This window comes from Notechis scutatus, chromosome 13 (assembly GCF_049901735.1).
Source record: "Notechis scutatus isolate UNSWTSFEM ecotype Mainland chromosome 13, rNotScu1.2, whole genome shotgun sequence".
NCBI classification, from domain to species: domain Eukaryota; kingdom Metazoa; phylum Chordata; class Lepidosauria; order Squamata; family Elapidae; genus Notechis; species Notechis scutatus.
Genome location: NC_142021.1, coordinates 1,929,835 through 1,950,816, shown reverse-complemented (window position 1 = coordinate 1,950,816; position 20,982 = coordinate 1,929,835). Strand labels below are relative to the sequence as shown.

General features: G+C 47.0%; 2 protein-coding genes across 3 annotated transcripts in view; both read right to left on the bottom strand.

Annotated features, from left to right (window-relative positions):
- HIP1R (huntingtin interacting protein 1 related) overlaps nt 1–4,925 on the bottom strand; it is a 35,282-nt gene extending 30,357 nt beyond the window's left edge. Inside the window, exon 1 of the mRNA XM_087942565.1 lies at nt 4,753–4,925. Within this exon, the coding sequence (XP_087798691.1) occupies nt 4,753–4,845 (93 nt within the window). The 5' untranslated portion in view covers nt 4,846–4,925. The remainder of the gene's footprint in view (nt 1–4,752) is intronic.
- Nucleotides 4,926–6,451: 1,526 nt separating this feature from the next.
- Nucleotides 6,452–20,605, bottom strand: CCDC62 (coiled-coil domain containing 62). Of its 2 annotated transcripts, none has more exons than XM_087942560.1 (14): nt 20,495–20,605; nt 19,663–19,754; nt 18,956–19,148; nt 17,205–17,371; nt 16,533–16,634; nt 15,974–16,145; nt 15,646–15,747; nt 14,650–14,738; nt 12,876–12,967; nt 11,563–12,234; nt 9,446–9,605; nt 8,343–8,459; nt 8,132–8,218; nt 6,452–6,608 (listed from the first exon to the last, which is right to left on the bottom strand). In XM_087942560.1, the coding sequence occupies exons 2-14, from the start codon at nt 19,696–19,698 to the stop codon at nt 6,588–6,590; spliced, it is 2,010 nt and encodes a 669-aa protein (XP_087798686.1). In that variant the 5' UTR covers nt 19,699–19,754; nt 20,495–20,605; the 3' UTR covers nt 6,452–6,587. The 2 variants fall into 2 exon arrangements, with proteins under 2 accessions (XP_087798686.1, XP_087798687.1); XM_087942561.1 differs by lacking the exon at nt 6,452–6,608 and adding an exon at nt 6,827–6,938.
- Nucleotides 20,606–20,982: the final 377 nt, after the last annotated feature.

Genomic DNA, 20,982 nt, shown 5'->3' with positions numbered 1-20,982 from the left:
CGATACAGCCCCTGAGGTGAGTTAGCTCCTTATTAGGGATGACAGGATAGCAGTTTTACAAATATCTGAATGGCTGCCACAAAGATAACAGATAACAGATAATCAGAGTTGGAAGGGACCTTGTCGGTCATCTAGTCCAACCCCCCGCCCAAGCTGGAGACCCTACACCATTTCTGACAGGTGGCAGTCCAGTCTCTTCTTGAAAGCCTGCAGGGATGAAGCTCTCACAACTTCTGAAGGCAACTTCTGTTCCATGGGTTGATGGTTCTCACTGTCAGAAAGTTTCTCCTTATTTCCAGGCTGAATCTCTCCTTGTTCAGTTTCCACCCGTTATTCCTTGTCTAGCCTTTAGAAAATAGCTTGACCCCTTCCTCCTCTCTGGGGCAGCCCCTCAAATATTGGAAGACCACTATCCTGTCTCTCCTGGTCCTTCTCTTCCCTAGGCTAGCCATGTCCAGTTCCTGCAACCGTTCATCGCATGTTTTAGTCTCCAGTCCCCTCATCATCCTGGTTGCTCTTCTCTGGACTTTTTCTAGAGTCTCTTATTTTCCAGATTTCTAGTCTAGAAGTCAACTTATTCCCCAAAGCCCCGGAAGGCAGGATGGAAACTCATCAAGGAGAGAATTAGGGAATTAAGGAGACACTTCCTAACCGTGAGGACAATCAACCAGTGGAACCTCTTGCCATCAGAAGTTGTGGGTGCTCCATCCATCGCTGGAGGTTGTTAAGAAGAGACTGGTCAACCATTTGTCTAAAATGGTATCGGGTCTCCTGCTGGAGCAGGGGGGTGGACTAGAAGACCTCCAAGTTCCCTTCCAGCTCTGTTCTGATTGAGGACTAAGCGCACCAAGGTCTGGTCTTTGGAAAGACACCAAAATTGACCGAAGATCAGCATTCTCGGTGTCTTCCTGAGGCTTCACAGCTTTCTCTTTAACCAGGGGTTATAAAACTTTCCTGCCTTTTGTACTGAAGAGGTGTTTATACATGAGATAATCTTGGGACTGAACCGATTTACAGTAGTCCTTGACGTGCAAACACAATAGAGCCCAAGATTTCTGTGGCTAAGCCAGACAGCGATCACCCCAATAATTCACACATCGGTTAAAGACTCCAATAAAGTCTTACCTAAGTCCTACCTAACCCAATAACTTGATTGAGAGACCATCAAGTAAGTTTGAGCTACTTAGGCTATCATGGGAATATTTTGTTTAAGACTGGCACTTTTGTTTGACTTACACTTTGCAAAGGTACCCTAGAGAGAACCCTTCTAGCTAAATAAATGTGTTTTAGGATTGCACTGCAAGGCAAACCTATTAACAGGAGCAATCTGCATTTTACAGCCATAAGTTTCAGCCTGGGTATTATGAGGCCAACATTATAATAATAATAATCATGAATTCATACCGGAAAACAAACACGAGAAGCAACTGCCAACTTCGGAGTAATGTAAACAAAACTTTTTAAGGGGTGTTTTACTCAAGGACAACAACCTACACATGAAACACAGGTTTTTCTTACTTGTCAAAAAGGGAGAAAATGAGGGGGAGAAAATCAATTTATCAGCTTCAAAGAATTAAAATTAAAATTCTCTCTCTCTGTCTCTCTCTTTCTCTTTCTGTCTCCCTCTCTCTCTGTGTTATTCCAAACAAGGCCATATAGTTTAACAAACAGCCGGTCTGATCAAATCTGTAATGGATTTTGTTTTGTTTTTCCCAAACTCCAAGCCTTGGCAAACTGGATTTGCTAGAATAACTGGGAAAAAACTAAAGTTTGGTCTGTGTGTAAGTTCGTTGGAAGGAATGTGAGGCTTTTGCGAAAGAATGTGAGAAGGAAACTTAGAAAGTTTCCTAATTCACTTGAAGAATGGTTTTTTAAAAATGGGCATCTGGATGTTTGTGTTTACCTGCATAAAAAGTAAAGGCCGTGTCAACTGTAAGTAGCACAAAGGTGTGTGGCCATGAAAGAAGGTAGGCCAACTTCCTGGTTCTTTCAAAGGGCCATCTTAGACACTAAATATTATATTTTAAATCAAGGCAACAGTTCGGTTTTAAAAACTCTCACAGTTTAAACAGTCCTACTGTGCATTTGGGACATTTTCAATAATGGAGAGAATTCTGCACATGGTAAAGAATTATTTTACTTGATCCAACATGATTTCCTAACTCCTTCATTGAAAAAAATCTAGTTATAAAGCTCCAGAGAAATAATCTGGTCTCAACGTTGAACAGGAAAATAACTAAATAAATAAACCCGAGATTTCCATTAAACCAACCCTAAAATAAAAAGGGAAATATTTTATAGTGTCGAACTGCAGAAATGTTTTGCAGTCTCTGCTCACTTTGACGACTCTACGGACAGCAAGCTATGAAAACTGGATTCGTGATAATCTAAAGAGCAACAAGTTCCTATGAAGAAGATGATTAAAAAAAGCAATAGTCCATAAAAACAAGAAAAAAAATGACATCATAAATGATTGCATCAATTAGGAATACGCTAAATTTTTGCTTTCCCAAATACATACAGAGGAGACAGTTGTGTTATAGAGCTGTGGTTTTCTCAACCTTGGCCGCTCGAAGACGGGTGGACTTCAACTCCCAGAATTCCCCAGCCTGAGGAATTCTGGGAGTTGAAGTCTACCCTTCTTCGTGCAGCCAACATTGAGAAACTGCAACAGATCGAGAGAATAAACCAAATAGCGAGAAAAACAACAGATCCTGTTGTGGCCAGAACTTGGCAACAGCCACGGCATCTGCTCTTAAGCATGTGCAGAGTACATTCCCCTTTTCATCCCTGAATCACAGCCCGAATTTCAACACATCCGCAGGAAATCCCAGAAAAGAACATTCTTATGCGTATCCTTTTCAAGCTATCCTGAAGCTATTCATGCATATACAAGCACTTTGGGGCAGCACCCCCAAAATATGTAAACAAACTTTGCAAAGATCAACGGGACCCTGCGATATCTCGGGCAAAGAGCAAAGTCTTCCCCCAACAATAAAATAAAATATCCAGGAAGAAAAGTGGAACCAGCAGGGTTGAATGACCAGGCTCACCCAAAAAACAAAGGCATTGTGTGCAAGCGATGAAATTTATTCCTCCACTCCCACCGGTCAGCTAGAGTGGCGCATATTTTGCATACATTGGAGCAACATGCACATATATGGATAACCAACATTTAAAAGGACTTTTTTTTTTTTTTTTGGCACAATCCAACTCCCCAATCAAGATTTCTGCCTCCCCTTCCTGAAATATCAAATGATTTGTGGATTTATTTATTTTTTAATTCATCGCCAGTCAGCGGCACATTCAGAGACGTTTTAAAAAGCAAAATATTCAGAAATAAGGAATTAGCACCTTAAACAGTTCCTTCCTGGCAGAAGGCCTCCGGAGGTTGTTCACACCCAGTTGTGAAGTTGCAACTGGCCAGTCAGTGGTGCTGATATTTTTTTTCTCCAAATTTGGGGTGTGGGGGTAGCTGAGCGACCACTTCCACCCTCCTGGATTGCAGGGGGAGGGCCCTCCTTGCAAAACAGCCCCCCCTCCCCAGGGGCCCAAAAACTGTGTTCCCCCCCCCCAGATGAATGCCAAGAAGTTTTACAGCCGTGCAAAAAATTAAAAGGCGGCACAATGAATCCGAAATAAACCATGGCATCCTTGCATCCATTCATCATAATAATAATTAACTTATAATTTATGGGATTGTTGAGAGCCTGGGCAGGTTGGAGATTCTTTCTCGCTTCTGCTACGGTTTTTTCGGGGTTTGACTTGCGCCCCCCTCAAAAAAACAAACCTTTCCCACCCAACAATGCTGCATCTCATTTGGGGAAGGGGAGAAAGCCCCCTTTATGGCATTTATTTATTCCAATTTCCTTCCTCCGTCCCCAAACTGTGAACTGCCTTCCTTCCGGGTGACTGTGGAGAAAAGAGGGTGGTTTTTTTTTCCTTTTTGAAGCCCCCCCCCCTGGATTAAATGCATGAGATTAAGTGGGGGAGTGGCAGGGAAAGAAATTGGATGCATTTCGGATGGAGGCTCCAGGCCAGCATGGTGATGGGAGGGGGGCAGATGCATTTGGTAGACACCCCCCCTTTTTATTTTTTTGGGGGGCTTTTATCTGTGAGTGTGCAACCTGATAGCCCCCTCCCTAGGAAACCTGGACCCTTCTCACCCTGCCTGCCCTCCCCACCCACTCATGGGGGGGTCGCAGATGCATCTGGTAAACCGCCCCCTCATTATGGGGGGGAAGATAATCTGTCTGAGGGGTCCCCACAATGAGTGAGACCCCCCTTTGCAACCTGACAGTCCCTCCTCCAGGAAGACGGGGAGAACCTCCCCCCAACTCTGCCTGCCCCCCATGAGGGAAAGAGGGCACAGATACTTCGAGAAGACCCCCTCCCTTTTATGGGGAGGGGGCGCTGATCCCTTTGGCAAGCTGATAGCCCCCCAAGGAAGACGGGGACCCCCCACTCTGCCTGTCCCCCAATGAGGGAAGAGGGGTGCAGATACTCTTGCCAGACCCCTCCCCTTTTATGGGGAGGGGGCGCTGATCCCTCTGAGGGGGTCCCCTCCCCTTTGCAACCTGACAGCCCCCAGGAAGACGGGGAGACCCCCCACTCTGCCTGCCCCCCATGAGGGAAGGCGGGGCGCAGATACTCCTAGAAGACCCCCTCCCTTTTATGGGGAGGGGGCGCTGATCCATTTGGCAAGCTGATAGCCCCCCCGCCCGGAAGACGGGGACCCCCCAATATCCTTGCCTGGTTCTTGTCGAACTGCTCCCGCTCCGCCTCCAGGCTGTGCCCGACGCGGCGGCTGAGCACGCGGGCCGGGACGTTCTTGATGGTGTTCATGGCTCCCCGCGCGCGACCCCGGCCAGCTCCCGCCCGCCCGGCTGCCTCGCTCGCTCCGCCGGCTTCTCCTCTCCGGCCGCAGCTCCCCCGCTCCCCGTCCCGGCACCACCTCTGGCCCGCGGTGGGCGTGGCCTCCTCAGGCCCGGCCACGCCCACCGCCCGACGGCACCCACTCGCCAGCCGCCCCGGGAGCCGCGCCCTCTCCTCCTTCTCCCCACCCCGCCCCCACCCCACGGGGACGGCCAATCCGCAGCCGCTCCCCCTCCTCCCGTCCGGGCCACGCCCACCCCGCCCCGCGGCAGACCTGCAGCCGGGAGGAGAGGAAATGGAGGCCGCTAGGACCCCGCGGAGGAGGCGGTCGGGCGGCCTTTGGGCGGGCGACCCTCGGCCGTGCCAAGTACAGGCGGTCCTCGAGTTACGGCCACGAACTCAGAACATAGAATAACAAGAGTTGGAAGGGACCTTGGAGGTCATCTAGCCCAACCTTTCCGCCCCCCTCAGAATAACAAGACTTGGAAGGGGCCTTGGAGGTCATCTAGCCCAACCCCCTCAGAATAACAGAATAACAAGAGTTGGAAGGGACCTTGGAGGTCATCTAGCCCAACCCCCGCCCCCTAAAAATAACAGAATAACAAGACTTGGAAGGGGCCTTGGAGGTCATCTAGCCCAAACCCCCACTCAGAATAACAGAATAACAAGAGTTGGAAGGGGCCTTGGAGGTCATCTACTCCAACCCCCGCCCCTCAGAATAACAAGACTTCTGGAACCTTGGAGGTCATCTAGCCCAACCCCCCGTCCCCCTCAGAATAACAAGACTTGGAAGGAACCTTGGAGGTCATCTAGCCCAACCCCCCGCCCCCTAAAAATAACAGAATAACAAGACTTGGAAGGGGCCTTGGAGGTCATCTAGCCCAACCCCTGCTCCAGCAGGTAGAGTCTAATTCAAATATCAGCCTCTACCTAGGATCGAACTCGCAGCCTCCCTGATTGTGAGGTGGGAGCTCTACCACCTAGGCCCACGGCACCTAGCTGAGCCTGGGGGGGGGGGGTGTTCTGTGGCTTAGTGAGACGAGCGGTTCCGTGGCTTTTGCCACGTAGGTTAAGTGATTCACTGCACTGGGTCGTCACACGGATTGAAAGCCTGAAACCAGAATTTAGTGGTCCTGGAGGAACCTTTCACATCAGGCTGAACCCCGGTTTTAGGTGGGGGGTGGCTGTGGGTGGGCAGGCTTCCTTTTGGAGCGTGTTTCTCAAACGTGGGCCCTTTAAGAGGTGCGGACTTCAACTCCCAGAATTCCCCAGGGAGCTGACCACCATTTTGGTTTTTTTGACTGAATGATAGTGGCTGCAAATGCCATTCTTAGACTCCAGCTTAAATAAATGGGACTTTTCCGAAGGGAAACCTCACTACTCCCCCAGTAAAAAAACACCCGAATAAAAACAAAACACTTCCATTTCACACCATAAATAGCTGGGCTACACAAACACAGCCAGCCCTCCAAAAATACATTTCCAACTGTATCAAATTATACCCAACGGTGACTTCCTCCAAGCAGGCTAGCAATTAATCTGCACAGAACACTTCTAGAAATAGCTTTTATTCGTTTGGGCATAATTCTAATTTTTTAATATATATATATATATGTATATATATTTGTGGGAATGACCATCAGCATTGAGTCAGGGGATTTTTTTCGCCAGATTAAGTGGTGGGTGAACAAATCCGAGGATGATATTCGCCTTCAGGAAGGGGATTTTCTATCCTGTTGTAGACAAAAACACAAGACAGCTGGTCTTACAAGAAAATAAAAATAAAAGAATTTTGGGTGAAGCAAAACAAACTGAGGCACCACATTCCCAATTAGTTTCAGGTTGGGGTTTTTTTTTCTGTTTTGATTAATGCCTTTGGAAAAACACTGCCCGTCATAACCTTGGAGATATATATATTTTTTAAAAATAATATTTACTTCATGGGCCGAGCTGAAAAGTGACTTTGTATCAAGGCTGGAAACTTTTCTTTTTTTTTAGTTTTCCACTGCTGTGTAAACAGCTGACATTCCTGCCATTTCCAATTACGGTATATTTTCTCCTACCTGAAACAAAAAAAAATCAGGACTGGCAAGATTTGCAAGCCGTGAGATTTACTTCCGGAGCAGCTCCCTGGGCCTTGAGACCTGGGTTCAAAAAACCAGGCGCCTTTTTTCTTCCTGAGATCCCACAACCAGGGTGGCATCCTGGTCTGAATTTTGTTCAGGTGACCATGAGGTTCACGTGCCAGGGTCGTAAGTGTTGAAAAATGGCCCTAAGTCCCTCTTTTAGTGCTGTTGTAACTTCGACAGTCACTAAACAAATTGTTGTAAGTTGAGGAGTCTTTGTACGTTGTTCCACCAAAATCTGCAAATTGTGGGGGGCCATAAACCTGAAGGTTTGGAGGTTCAGAGGATCTCTGGTTGCCCTCTCCCCTCTTTGGAAGAGTTTTAAGAAAGTTCTTTAGAAAGTTCAAAACATCCTCAAAGATCCATCTGATCCTGGGCACGCTTTTTTTGAACTATTACCATCTGGCAGGCGGTACAGGATAATAATAAAAACAAGGACAAATAGGCTGAAAAACAGTTTCTATCCCAGGGCAGGAACTATACTGAATTCTACTATGTAGTGCCATATTAATGCAATATCAGGGGTTTTCCATTCAATGGTATAGAATGTGAAGGATGGGTGTTTGTGTTTTATTTTTATAGTTATTATGTGCACTGAAGATGGCATTTAATTTCATTGCACGAGGGGCAATGACAATAAACTAAACTAAGCTAAATGTCAACTAAAAAAATACTCCTTTGGTCTGCTTAGTTGCCAGCAAAAAGAGAGTGGAGGAAAGCAGTGCATTCCTTAAATGCTTCAGATAATTCCTAGGCAGCCGAAGCTTCTGGCGCGCAAGATTATTACTGGAGAGCCTGATTGATGACTCTGGGCTACGGAGGTGTCCCATTGGAGAATATATATCCAGGGGATGGGGGGGGAAGACCAGGGTCAAGGGGGAAATGAATGGTGCGTCTCAGAATCGGCTGCACCCAGCTAACACTGACATGTTCATTCCTAATAAATTTTATTTATTTTTTTACTCCGCGAGATGCGGCTAGAGACTTACGATTTGAATAAGGGTGGATTTGTCAGAGCCTTGACACTAAACTTCCAGAATTTTGGTAGCTGAATTTCTACCGTTTTTCCCAAGATCTCAGTTTGTGCAATGCATAAAAACAGGAGCCGAAACAGGAAGAAAATAACTTACTTGAGAAGCTAAAGGAGAACTTTTCATTCTGGATTCTTCCTCAACGGGCTCCTTCTGTTCACAAATGGAATTGGGACCCTCCCCTGTCTGCCGAGAACAATCATAAAACAACATCAAAGTCAGGCAAGGTGTCAATCGGTCTGCGACGGCCACCATCTTGCTGTTTTTGACTTCACCCTACACACACCCCCATTGGAAAAGCGAACCCTACTGTGTGGAGGCTGCCGGTCAGGCTGGTGCTGAGGAGGTGGCTGTGCTCCAGGTGGCTCACCATCTGCCTGGTTTCGGCCAACATCTGCTGCAGCTTCTCGTCGGGCGAGCAGGAATCCTGGGAAAAGCCGGACAAAACGGATCAGGGACCATCCGGGAAAAATTCAGCCCAAGCGACAAGGTTAAGCGAAGGTGGGGCGGCCACTGGCTGCCTCTACAACCAGCCAGCGACAAGACAAGCCACTAGGATATAAACTGAGGACAAACCACACTCCCTTCTAGCACTGATGATGTTCCCTAGTTGGGTCATGAAACGTCTGTAAGAAAACAACCAAGCTCAGGGAGCACTAAGGATGCCATAGTTTTCTTCTTCTTCTTCTTCTTCTTCTTCTTCTTCTTCTTCTTCTTCTTCTTCTTCTTCTTCTTCTTCTTCTTCTTCTTCTTCTTCTTCTTCTTCTTCTTCTTCTTCTTCTTCTTCTTCTTCTTCTTCTTCTTCTTCTTCTTCTTCTTCTTCTTCTTCTTCTTCTTCTTCTTCTTCTTCTTCTTCTTCTTCTTCTTCTTCTTCTTCTTCTTCTTCTTCTTCTTCTTCCTTCTTCTTCTTCTTCTTCTTCTTCTTCCTCCTCCTCCTCTTCCTCCTCCTCCTCCTCCTCCTCCTCCTCCTCCCCGCCCCTTTCTCCTTCTCCTCCCCTTCTCCTTCCTCCCCTCTGCAAACCCCACTCCCTTCTAGCACTGATGATATTACGTAGTTGGGTCATGAAATGTCTATAAGAAAACAACCAAGGCCAAGGGAGCACCAAGGACCCCATAGTCCTTTTCCTCTTCCTCCTCCTCTTCTCCCCCCCTCTTTCTCCCCCTCCTCTTCCTCATCTCCTTCCTCCACTCCACAAACCCCATCCCCTTCTACCACTGATGAAGTTACCAATTTGGGTCATGAAATGTCTGCATAAAAATTACCAAGTTCAGAGAGCCGAGTTTTATATCTGTGTGGCTGCAAAACAAAACTAAAATTGGGGAAATCATCACCAATAATATCGGGGCAGGTTGGGTGGGATCAACAGCCGGAATATTTCGGGCCTGTTCTGTGTTTCGCTTGGAGATACTTACTTGATGGGTGGGAAGCTGGTTACACTCAGCGGGTGCCCGGAGGTCTGAAGGGTGGTCTGAGGCTGCGGGCATCTCAGGAGGCTTCGTCTCCTTTGACCTTTGAGTTGATGTGAAACACGGCCCGTCCCAATCAAAACCGTTGCAGCTCCCATCCAGGTCACTGTTATATCATCATCATCAAGAGCAATTTATGATTATTAACAGTGGGGCAAATTTGTTTCCAAAGAAAATGCGGCATATGCTAGGCTGCATTGATGGTCATCCGAATGGCACCTGGACCATACAAAGTGCAGATGACCAGAACCTGTTTAAGGCAGGGAGTGTTCAACCTTGGCAACTTGAAGGCCTTTTGGACTTCAACTCCCAGAATTCCCCAGCCAGCACAGAATAGAATTCTGGGAGTTGAAGTCCACAAATGGTCCAAGTTGCTAAGGTTGGACACCCCTGGTTTAAGGTAATGGCTAGGTGTAATACCCCTAAGGATATTTTGAAAAGTAACCTGGTTTGCTCAAATTAATACAGGTAGTCCTTGACTTACAACGGTTCAATTGTTACTCACTTAACAACTGCACTGATTCCCTAAATAACTGTGTCAAAAAATATCTTGTAAAATGGAGCAAAGCTCCAGGTCTCCCTTAACCACAGAAATTTTGGGGCTTAGTTGGGATGATATGTGTCATTATGGGTGGTCCTCGGCTTACGGCGGCAATGGGAGACCAGATTCTGCAGCTTTTTCTCCCTTTCTCCCTCAGATCTTAAAGGCATTTTAATTTTACAGGTTTCAAAAAGAGCAAAACTCAAGACACTGTTTACAAATTCCCCAGCAAGACCGACAAGGCAGAACCGCATTCCGTATGACGGCACATGGCCTTGAAAGTGGCTGAGAGCCGATCGATGCTGGTCAGACTAGTTTTAACTGTGATCTGTGTGTTTTTCCTCCCAAAAGAAGACCATTAAATCCCCTCCAGGTATTCACAACCTAACAAACAACACCCCGACTCAGGACTATTTAACGTCCATTCAAAGTTACAACGATGCGGGGAAAAAGCAAAGATAGAGGGACTTAACATTGGTCCCCGTGTTTACAGCCAATGCACCTTCGTCTTTAAAACCTTCAAAGGCTTGGCAACTGGCGTGTACTTAGGACGGCTGCAGCTTGCCAGGGTCATGTGATTCCCTACTTGAAACCTTCCCAGCTGGCTCGCCACACGTAATGGGAGGGTGGAGGCAGTTTCGCTTAACAACCAACATAACTCACTCAATCCTGCAGTGATTTGGCTTAACCGACAGCAACACAAGTGTGATGAACCAAAGGGGCGTGGCACAAAGGCAACACAGTCAGGTAAGCGAGGAGAGTCCCTTTATTATCTCCAACTTTGCCCGCAATGTCCAGTTACCTTCGGCTGGAGAAAAAAACTCTCCCAAGAACAGCCTTTAACTGGAGAAAATTCAGTCCAAAACAAGGTACACACAAAATGTAATTAAAAATCCAAACAAACCACGCGGCAGTAATTAACTTGACAGGGTAGGAGAAGGAATTTTGACTTGAAAGCACAGCAAAACTCACACAGTTGAGAAGATGCCAGGAACACAGATAAGCCTCAACGATACCAGATAAATTCACGATTTGCTCCCAACAGATTGCTGCGTGCAGCTTCCCTTTTTAAATACTGTGTTCCCAGATGCAGCTAATGAAGGGAATCAGGGCCCTTTCCTCCCCTCGTAAGCCATGCAACTTACGTTGCTCCCTTCTCCATTCCTCCCTGCGTGCCTTAGGATGAAGAGGGGGTGGGCCTGGATCTTTTTCTGAATTCCCTCTCCCTTGTTCTACCTCTCCCCTGCTCTGGCCAGCCGGACTATGCCCTTCCCCAGTTTCTTCCACAGCCAATTCCCACTCCCTGTCAGCTGTTTGGCCTCCCCCTCCGAATCAGATTCCAACAGGGGCATGACAGCAAGTTGTAATATTTAGCATGGCTCACTTAACAGTTGCCTTGCTTAGCAAAGGAAGTTCAGGCCCCAGCCGTTGTCGTAAATCAAGGACTACCTGTATACACAGATCCACGTATTAAACACATCAAATACAGGTGAACGTCAAATGCTTAGCCGAAATACTGAACCTTTGCAACTCGGGAGCCTCCGGGGGCCTCGGGGATGACTCCCCGGCCCATAAGCCACCGCCGTCTTTCTCCACCAGCTTGAGCCTCTCAGCCCACTCCTGCTTGGAATGGTAGAGGCTGAGTTTACGGACGGCACTGCAGGCCGAGCAGCTCAATTCGCAGGGGTCGTCCCCCGGATGGGGAGGCACGCAGGGCCTTTGCCGAGGGGGGATTCTGCCTGGGTCTGCGGGGGCATCGTTGCAATCCCCGCTGGCTTTGTCGAAGGACCCGGCTGCCAGGCAGCCTGAGGTCGCTGCGCAGAAGTTGGCTTCAAACCAGTGTTTGTGTCTCGGTAAAGAGGTCAGCTCCGGCATCCGAACCGTTTCCCTGGATCTGGACATCCGGGGATTGTCGGGACGTGCGGCCAAGCGATCTCCCATCTCCCTGGTGCTCCTGGGGCTACTCAGCGCCCCTTCTTCCCGATGGAGGCATCTGGGATGGCGGAACGGCCCTTCGTGTACGTGCTCCGTCTGCTTCTCTCGCTGCCCGTTTTGGACCCAGCAAGGGTGGCCGGCCTTTTTCAAAGGGCAGCCGGGAAGGTGGACGAAATGCGTGGGGATTTGCCGGCTGGCTTCGTCGCGGAGGGAATCTTGGTCGCCGCTGTTCTCGAGATCCGACAAAACCATCGCTGGGCTGAAAACGGGAACAAGGAAGAACTTCATTGATCTTTAACTTTATGTAATACAGAAGAAATACCACCGATGTATTTATTGATTTATTTCTTATTTAGGAGATTTACATGGCCGCCTATTCGCTCAGGGCGACTCAAGGCAGCTTAACCATGATGGCAGGCATGGGATTCAATTTTTTTAACAACTGGTTCTGTGGGTGTGGCTTAGGTGGTGGGCGTGGCTTTGTGTTCATGTGACTGGGTGGGCGTGGCTTGGTGGTCATGTTATTGGCTGGGCGTGGCCAACTGAATATCACTCACATTGAGGCACACATCTCCTTGCCTGGCCTCTCGTGGCTGTGGGGATGCTGCAATAGTCATAAGTGTGAAAAATGGTCATAAGTCACTTTTTTCAGTGCCATTGTAATTTTGAATGGTCACTCCACACAAGCAAAGGACCAGCAAAGGAGGGGAAAAAAACTCCAGAGAGGTTTCTGAGACAGAAAGTCTAGTCCTGCCAGGAATGTAATCAGGGTTAACGGAGAGGCAGTTTCTGTAAGCAACCCCAGAATGTTTCCTTCCTGCCTTCCTTACAGGATTAGCCCAGTAATTTCTTCTAACAACCGGTTCTCTGAACTGCTTAGACGCAGCAGAGCCGTTTTACCTCCCATCCTGAGATTCTGTCCTGCGTTTCTGTTGGGAAATTTCCAGGTGGAAATGCAGGAACTGGAGATCCTGTTGCTGTTTCAGGTAGATCTGCCAACGGAGGACGAAAAGAAGCCATCAGCCCTGGGAAGGTGGACATTTTTTTTAATTTCGGGGACATTCAGCCTAAGAGACTTCCAAGGATGAAATCCCACTCTGTAAAGCCTGAGTAAGGCCACACCTAGAGTCCTGCATCCAGTTTTGGTCACCACACTATTAAAAAAAGATGTTGAGGCTCTAGAAAGAGGGCAGAGAAGAGCAACCAGGATGATGAGGGGACTGGAGGCTAAAACATATGAAGAACGGTTGCTGGAATTGGGTATGTCTGGTTTCATGAAAAGAAGGACCAGGGGAGACATGATAGCAGTCTTCCAATATTTCAGGGGCTGCCACAGAGAGGAGGAAGGGGTCAAGCTATTTTCTAAAGGCCAGACAAGGAACAATGGATGGAAAGTGAACAAGGAAAAATTCAACCTGGAAATAAGGAGAAACTTTCTGACAGGGAGAACCATCAACGGTTGCAGGAACTGGGCCTGGCTAGTCTAGTGAAGAGAAGGACCAGGGGAGACAGGATAGCAGTCTTCCAATATTTGAGGGGCTGCCACAGAGAGGAGGAAGGGGTCAAGCTATTTTCCAGGGCCAGAGAAGGAATAATGGGTGGAAACTGAACAAGGAGAGATTCAACCTGGAAATAAGGAGGAATTTTCTGACAATCAACCAGTGGAACAGAAGTTGCCCTCGGAAGTTGTGGGAGCTTCATCCCTGGAAGCTTTCAAGAAGAGTCTGGACTGCCATCTGTCAGAAATGGTGTAGGGCCTCCTCCCACGTGGGTGGGGGGTTGGACTAGATGACCAACAAGGTCCTTCCCAACTCTGATTATCTGTTATCTGTTAAAAAGGAATTTGCGAAGAATTCTACTTACAACCTCCAGAAAATATTTCTGGAAAAAAATGTAGCAGCTTTTTATTTTATTACTCTTACTTTACCTGAAGAAGCTGCTTTTACTTGACTTACAACAGTTTGTTTACTGACTGTTCCAAGTTACAACTGAAAAAAAGTGAATGTTTTTGACACTTATGCTGTTGTATCCCCCGTGGTCCCACGACGCCCAAAATTCAGGCACTTGGCCACTGACTCGTATTTATGACAAGTTTTGCAGTGTCCTGGTGTCACATGATCCTGTTTTGGGACCTTCTGACGAGCAAAGTCAACGGAAAAGCGGGATTCATAGAATAACAGAGTTGGAAGGGACCTTGGAAGTCATCTAGTCCAAACCCCCCCCCCGCTCGGGTAGGAAGAGTCTATTCCAAATATTAGCCTCTACCTAGGATTGAATTCACAGCCTCCTGATTGTGAGGTGAAAGCTCCAACTCTAGGCCACCAGAGCTGCACTCAACAACCTTGTTCCTAATTTAACAACTGCGGTGATCCACTTAACAAATGTGGCAAGAAAAGTAGTAAAACGAGGCAAGACTCACTTAACAAATGTCTTAGTGAATAACAGCTATTTTGCGCTCAGTTGTGGTCATAACTCAAGGATCATGCCATAGCTCATTTTTATTCTATTACTTTCCTTGCAAAAAGCTTCTTTTACTTTAGGACTTCCTCCGTTTCCCGAATGAAGCGGCCTCAAAACGAAACGACGCCGGAATTCTTTGCCCTTTCAAATCCCCTTTTTGCTCCCACGCTGCAAAAAGGAGGAGGTGCTCACAGCCAGAAACCGGGAGTCCCACCTGTCTCAAATTGTTCAGCTCTGTGTCTGTCCGAAGCTGTTTCGACTTGGCGGAGAGAAGAAGCTGAACCTTTCGACTTTCCCTCTCGGCTGCGGGAAAAGAAAGGGGTGGAAGAATCGGTTAGTTTTCCAGAAGCCCCAAAGAGAAACCATAACATGCCTCACTGCAAGAGTGGCAAATATCCGTAGCTGGGGTGTAAAATGAGGGTGAAGGTTCTTGTGGATCGATTTCCGAACATTTCTGTGAGGAGCTGGGATGTGGCACAAAGTCAACACAGTAAAATAAGCAAGAAGAGTCCCTTTATTATCTCCAACTTTGCCCTCAATGTCCAGGTGACCTTCGGCTGGAGAAAAAACTCTCCCAGGAACAGCCTTTAAGTGGAGGAAATTCAGTCCGAAAACAAAGTACATACAAACTGTAAGTAAAAATCCATCTAAACCAAGCCGCAGTAATTAACTTGACAGGGTAGGAGAAGGAATTGCAGACTTGAAAGGCCAGCAAAACTCACACAGTTGGGAAGACGCCAGGAACCCAGGTAAGCCTCGACAATACCAGATAATTCACAATTTGCTCTCGTTTGCTGCGCGCCGCTTCCCTTTTTAAAGACTGTGTTCCCAGCTGCAGCTAATGAAGGGAATCAGGGCCCTTTCCTCCCCCGTAAGCCATGCAACTCACATTGCTCCCTTCTCCGTTCCTCCCTGCATGCCCTAGGATGAAGAGCGGGTGGGCCTGGGTCTTGCTCTAAACTTGCTCTACCTCTCCCCTGCTCTGCCCAGCCGGACTGTGCCCTTCCCCAGCTTCCTCCAAAGCCTCCTCCATAGCCAATGGAGCCACACTCCCACTCCCTGTCAGCTGCTCGGCCTCCCCCTCCGAATCAGATCCCAACAGGGGCATGACAATTTTGTTAGCAGACTATATAACATCTTCAGCGCAGTTTAAGGGATGTGAGGGGTCCATTTAGAACTCAAGACTCAGTAACCCTTCAGACTTACTCACCGGTAAGCATTAATTCATTACTTAAATAAACATTTTCTTGCTTGAGCTGTATAATTTCTTCCCTCTGGGCACTGTTTTCTTTGATTTTTTCACTGAGATCCCCTTAAAAAATAAAAGAAAAGAAAAGAGCAAACCAATTTCTCTCTTCGCATTTTCTTATACAATCACTTGCCGTTCAATCACCTTGGCAGCTTTAAGACTTGTGGATTTACTTTATCTCCCAGAATTCCCCAGCTAGCAGGACTGGTTGGGGAATTCCAGGAGTTGAAGTCCACAAGTCTTAAACAAGTTGCCAAGACTGGACATCCCTGCTCTAAATATAATTTACCTTTTAGTCTGTTTGCTTCTGACATCATTTCCTTCAGCCTGAGTTTAAAATTCTGCTTCTCCTCATTGAAACTCCATTCTTGCGTCTTGCATGCACACAAAGCACTTTCTAACTTTTTAAATTTGCTGGTAAACTCAGTGATCTGATTGGTTGCTTCAAGGATATCGTCATCCTACCGAAACCAAGAAATAAATGGAGGTTTAGAATTAGAAGAATTAAAATGAGAAGAACTTTATTGCCATTGCACAAGTACGACGAAACTGTGGAGGCACCCCAGCAACTATCCGCAATGCAATAAAACCAAAGCACTTAAAAATGAAGATAAGAAGTTATTGCCTGACTGCTGAAAAGCAAGAAACTTCTTTGAAAAAGGGGTTCATTAGAAAAGAGCTCAAAGGAGCTTCACTCCCCACGGTGGACTGGGGAATTCTGGGAGTTGAAGCCCAGCTTCAAGTTGCTCAGGTTGAGAAACACTGCTAGAAAGGATCACATGGATCTACTTTGGGGGCCCTTGACTTCCCAATGACAGGCAAACGTTTGCAGGACCCAAATGAAATACCTTGAGTCTTAAAAGCGTCAGAAGCTCTTGTTCCCTGGCTTGAAGCTGACCCACTTGGTTTGAGAGGTCCATCACGGAGCCAACCAAAGTTTGATTTTTCTCCTAAGAGAAAAAGAGACGAGAAGGACAGATTCTAGCAGGGTTTTCTCCCAGCTGACCTGTCCCGTCACATGAATACAATAAAGGCACTCTGGGCTTTGCAGATGTCTTTTCTCTCTGATTTACAGGACTCCCCCAAAAACCGGACAGCCCACTCAATCCCAAAGGACAAAGCAACCAATTTTATTTTCAAAGGAACTCACATTACAAATTTGCAACACTGCAAATACAGCAGCAAGCATCCCATTAAGGCCCTGCAAGAGAAAAGCAGATTTCCCCCCCAAAAAAAGTTTAAACAGCCCAACTTTTCTGGTGCTTCAAAAGGGATTAAAAAATGTGACGTTTTGCTTTTGGCGAGCGGGACGATAGCTCCCTTCTCTCTCTTTTTTTCCCTTCTTTGTTTACCTCCGGGTTTGTCCTTCCCTCTGCCACTTGATTATTCACCTTGTATTCCGGGTTTGAGAGTTTTGAACCTGTTTGCAAGCCGCCCAGCAGCCCTGAAGAGTTGGCAGCATATTGGTTGAAAGGGTAAAAAAAAAAAAAAAAAATTCAGCAGGGGGACAGTGGCTTTACCTCGAGGCTCTGACATTGCAGAGACGTGTCGGAGGCTTTGCGAGACAACTCCTGCAGCTTTTGCTGAGTGTTTTCCAGCGTCGAACTGCAGTCGTTCTGCAGGGACCCCAGGAGCTTCAATCTCTGGGTCAGGGTGGATACCATTTCATTTCTCTTATGTAGCTCATCTGGGGGGGATGAGGGTGTGGGATTAAAATCTTGTTAACAACGGTAAACTGACAATTTAATTCATTTCCCCCACCTCTCTGTGTCAGGACTCCAACAAATCCAGCCCCATTCAAATCGTAACTCTCTAGCTGCTTCTCTCAAAGAAAATAAAATTGATTTATTAGAAGGGGCCATGCTGGTGATAGCTGGATGCAGCCGACACTAAAATACATAGTTCATTTCCCCCTTGACCCTGGTCTTCCTCCCACCCCCTGGATGTGTATTCTCCAATGGGACACATCCATAGCCAAGAGTCATCATTCATGCTCTCCAGTAATAATATTGCGCGCCAGAAGCTTCGGTCACTTAGAAATTATTTGAAGCATTTAAGGAATGCACTGCTTTCCACCACTCCCTTTTTCTGGCAGCTAAAAAGACCAATGGAGTATCTTTTTGGTTGACACTCTGTTTTAAAATCACGATTCGAAACTCTGCTGTACATAAATTATTATTTATTTATCAAATTAATATGCTCCCTGGGCTGTGGTTCTGGCAAGACAGAGCGGCTTTACATTAAGCCAGTCGGGAGCCTCCTATTCAATTTAGAATAAATATTGGAAATAAATATTTAAACATCGGAAAAAGAAAAGACAGAGAGAGAGAGAGAGAAAACATACAGTAATTCCTCAAAAGAACACCCACATCCTGGTTTCGCTGCCCACTTTCAGGCTGTTGTACCTGCCATATTTCTTTGTCCTTAAACCACACATTTTGAGAGGAGGGTTTGTTAAGGGAATCTCAGCGCAGCTTTGCTAGTTTCATTCCAGGTTTTCACATACAGAAGATTAAGAAAATACAGCTGCTCTACTACATACATACAGCCCCGTGTTGGAAGAGCATCCGATCACTGATTTAACACAGTACTGGTGATTACTATTGTTAGAGAATCTCTTGAAAGGATTCTACGCCTAAGGCAACATTCCAGGATTTCCATGGCGCAGAAGGAATCTCAACGGAGTGGCAAGCCAACATTTCTAGGACCACACAAGCCAACTGTTGAAATTCCTCCTTGCTGGCTGTTTAAAATGACAACAAGCAGCTCAGTATACGTGTGGGGTATAACCTGTTTCCCCCCACCCAAAAAAAATGCACTTGTATTGAATGTCTTCCTTAGTGAATCAGATATTGTAGAACATTTTTCCTCCATCTGACCTTCTAGGTATGTGAAGTCAACAACCACACGGGTCAGAAACAATGGCTTGAAAGTGGCTTTTCCCCCCCTAGTAGGCTGGGGTAGAGCATAAACCCAGTATTATGGCTAAAATAACCATCATGTACCTGATGCTGTGACGGACTATTAGCCTAACATGTTAGTGTTTTTCAGAGAGAAACTTTTCACAAACTTGTTAGCCAACGCTGGGATTATATCCACTTGCAAGCCACAAAGGTGCTAACTCCAAACTCACCTTTCCTAGAAGCCCCCTGGTGTACCCAGGACTAAGCAAGCGGAACCATCAAGCCTCAGTCTTATGATCTGTAAAATGGGACTGCCAAGGCCAGACAGGCTGAGCTCCTTTTAAAGGCCTAGGTTTTGTGAAACTCACTTTCCAACCTGCTGCTTCGTTCTTCCAGTGTGAGTATCCTCTGGCGATCATCCTCCCAAGCCAAAAACTGCCTCTGGTGCACAGCCACCATGTTGTTCAGCTCCTTATCGCGATCTTTAAGCTCTGCAAGTACCAGCTGGAGTTCCTTCTTCAGTTTCTGAACAATGTCGCTCTCCGATCTGGAGGCCAGGTTCTAACAAAGGGAGAAAAAGAGACTTTGGAAAGGAGTAATACAAAACACGCTTAACACAAAACACACTGAAAGAAAAGAGAGTAAAAAGTGCAAGGGATAAAAAGAGGAAATTCACTGTATAATGGACAGTAATACACCCAAACACACATCCAGACACGCAAAACACACATCCAGACACACAAAACACACATCCAGACACGCAAAACACACATCCAGACACACAATGATGATCTAGCAAACACCCCATTCCAATTCTCTAGGTCAGGGGTCTCCAACCTTGGCAACTTTTAAGATTTGTGGACTTCAACTCACAGAATTTCTCAGCCAGCTGTCCAACCTTGGCAACTTTAAGATTAGTGGACTTCAATTCCCAGAATTCCCCAGAAATTCTGGGAATTGAAGTCCACTAATCTTAAAGCTGCCAAAGTTGGAGACCCCTGCTCTAGGTTAATCCTTGCATCATGAAAGGTAACCTGTAACTTCAGTGTCATTTTAATATTTCACATTTTCCTACCTGGAAGGGACTGGAAATACCCAACGAAGAATTCATCAGGTTTCTGAGATCAGAACTGGATCAAACAAGCCAACTTCATTTCAGATGTGGCACTGGTGGAAAGCAGAAATACTTTGTTATCCGGGTTGTTGTTTTCAAAATATATAGATTTTTTAAAATTTAGGATTGGTTATAATAGTAACTCTTAACACAAAACACGCTGAAAGAAAAGAGAGTAAAAAGTGCAAGGGATAAAAAGAGGAAATTCACTGTATAATGGACAGTAATACACCCAAACACACATCCAGACATGCAAAACACACATCCAGACACACAAACACACCCAGATACACAAACACACCCAGACACACAAACACACATCCAGACACGCAAAACACATGTCCAAACACACAAAACACACATCCAGACACACAAAACACACGTCCAAACACACAAAACACACGTCCAGACACACAAAACACACATTCAGACACACAAACATACATCGAGACACGTGAACCCATCTCTACACATAATAAATCCCTACATTTGTTGCATGATACACATTGATACACACTCAAATCCACATACACTGAACCCACTTCTACACAAGGAGAGACCAATTCTCAGGAAAACACACAACTCTACATTACTTACATGCTACCTAGTCACTGATACACACAAACACACACACAAATACTCAGTGTGAACCCACATCTTCACACACAAAGACCCCCCGTGAAAAAGTCCCTCCACTACATTTGTGGCACCATACACTACGCCTGCCACACGCCCACGCATATCCTCACGCGGGTCAACCCGCGTGTACACAAGGGACACCATACACACACACTTCTACACTCGCGTTCCAGGACCCCAACACCGACTCCCAGACCCGCCGCCCCCTCCCGTCCGCCGCCCGCCTCCCTCGGCCGGGCTCCCCTCTCCTGCTCCTCCTCCTCCTTCGGGCGAGGCCAACCTGCCCGGCGCTCACCTGTCCGGCAGCAGCGCGAGGAAGGCGGGCTGGAGCGGACCGGAGGGAAGACCGCGGAGCCTCACGTCCGCGCCCGAGTCCAGCCTTCGGGAGTTCCCGGCGGGAGGGCGGTTGGAGGCCCCGGGAGGTGCGATTCTCGCCTGTCCCGTCGCGGGTGCCTTTCCCCCCCCTCTCGTCCCCCCCCGTCCCTCAAAGGAGCCGCCCCGCACCCCCTTAGTGCCCCCAAATAACACTCCCCCGCCCGTCTCCGTCCCTTTCTTTTCCCCATCTCCAAAGGCAGGAGGTGATTTTGGATAGAAGATGGATGGGTGGATGGCTTAGGTAGGTGGGTGGATGGATGGATAGGC

Excerpts from the sequence above, each read along its gene's own strand:
- CCDC62 (XM_087942560.1), bottom strand. The coding sequence starts at position 19,698 with ATGAATTCTTCGTTGGGTATTTCCAGTCCCTTCCAG. Across the intron at positions 15,748-15,973 it reads AGAAGCAAACAGACTAAAAG|GGGATCTCAGTGAAAAAATC; the intron begins GTAAATTATATT and ends TTATTTTTTAAG. Across the intron at positions 14,739-15,645 it reads TAATGAATTAATGCTTACCG|CCGAGAGGGAAAGTCGAAAG; the intron begins GTGAGTAAGTCT and ends CTTTTCCCGCAG.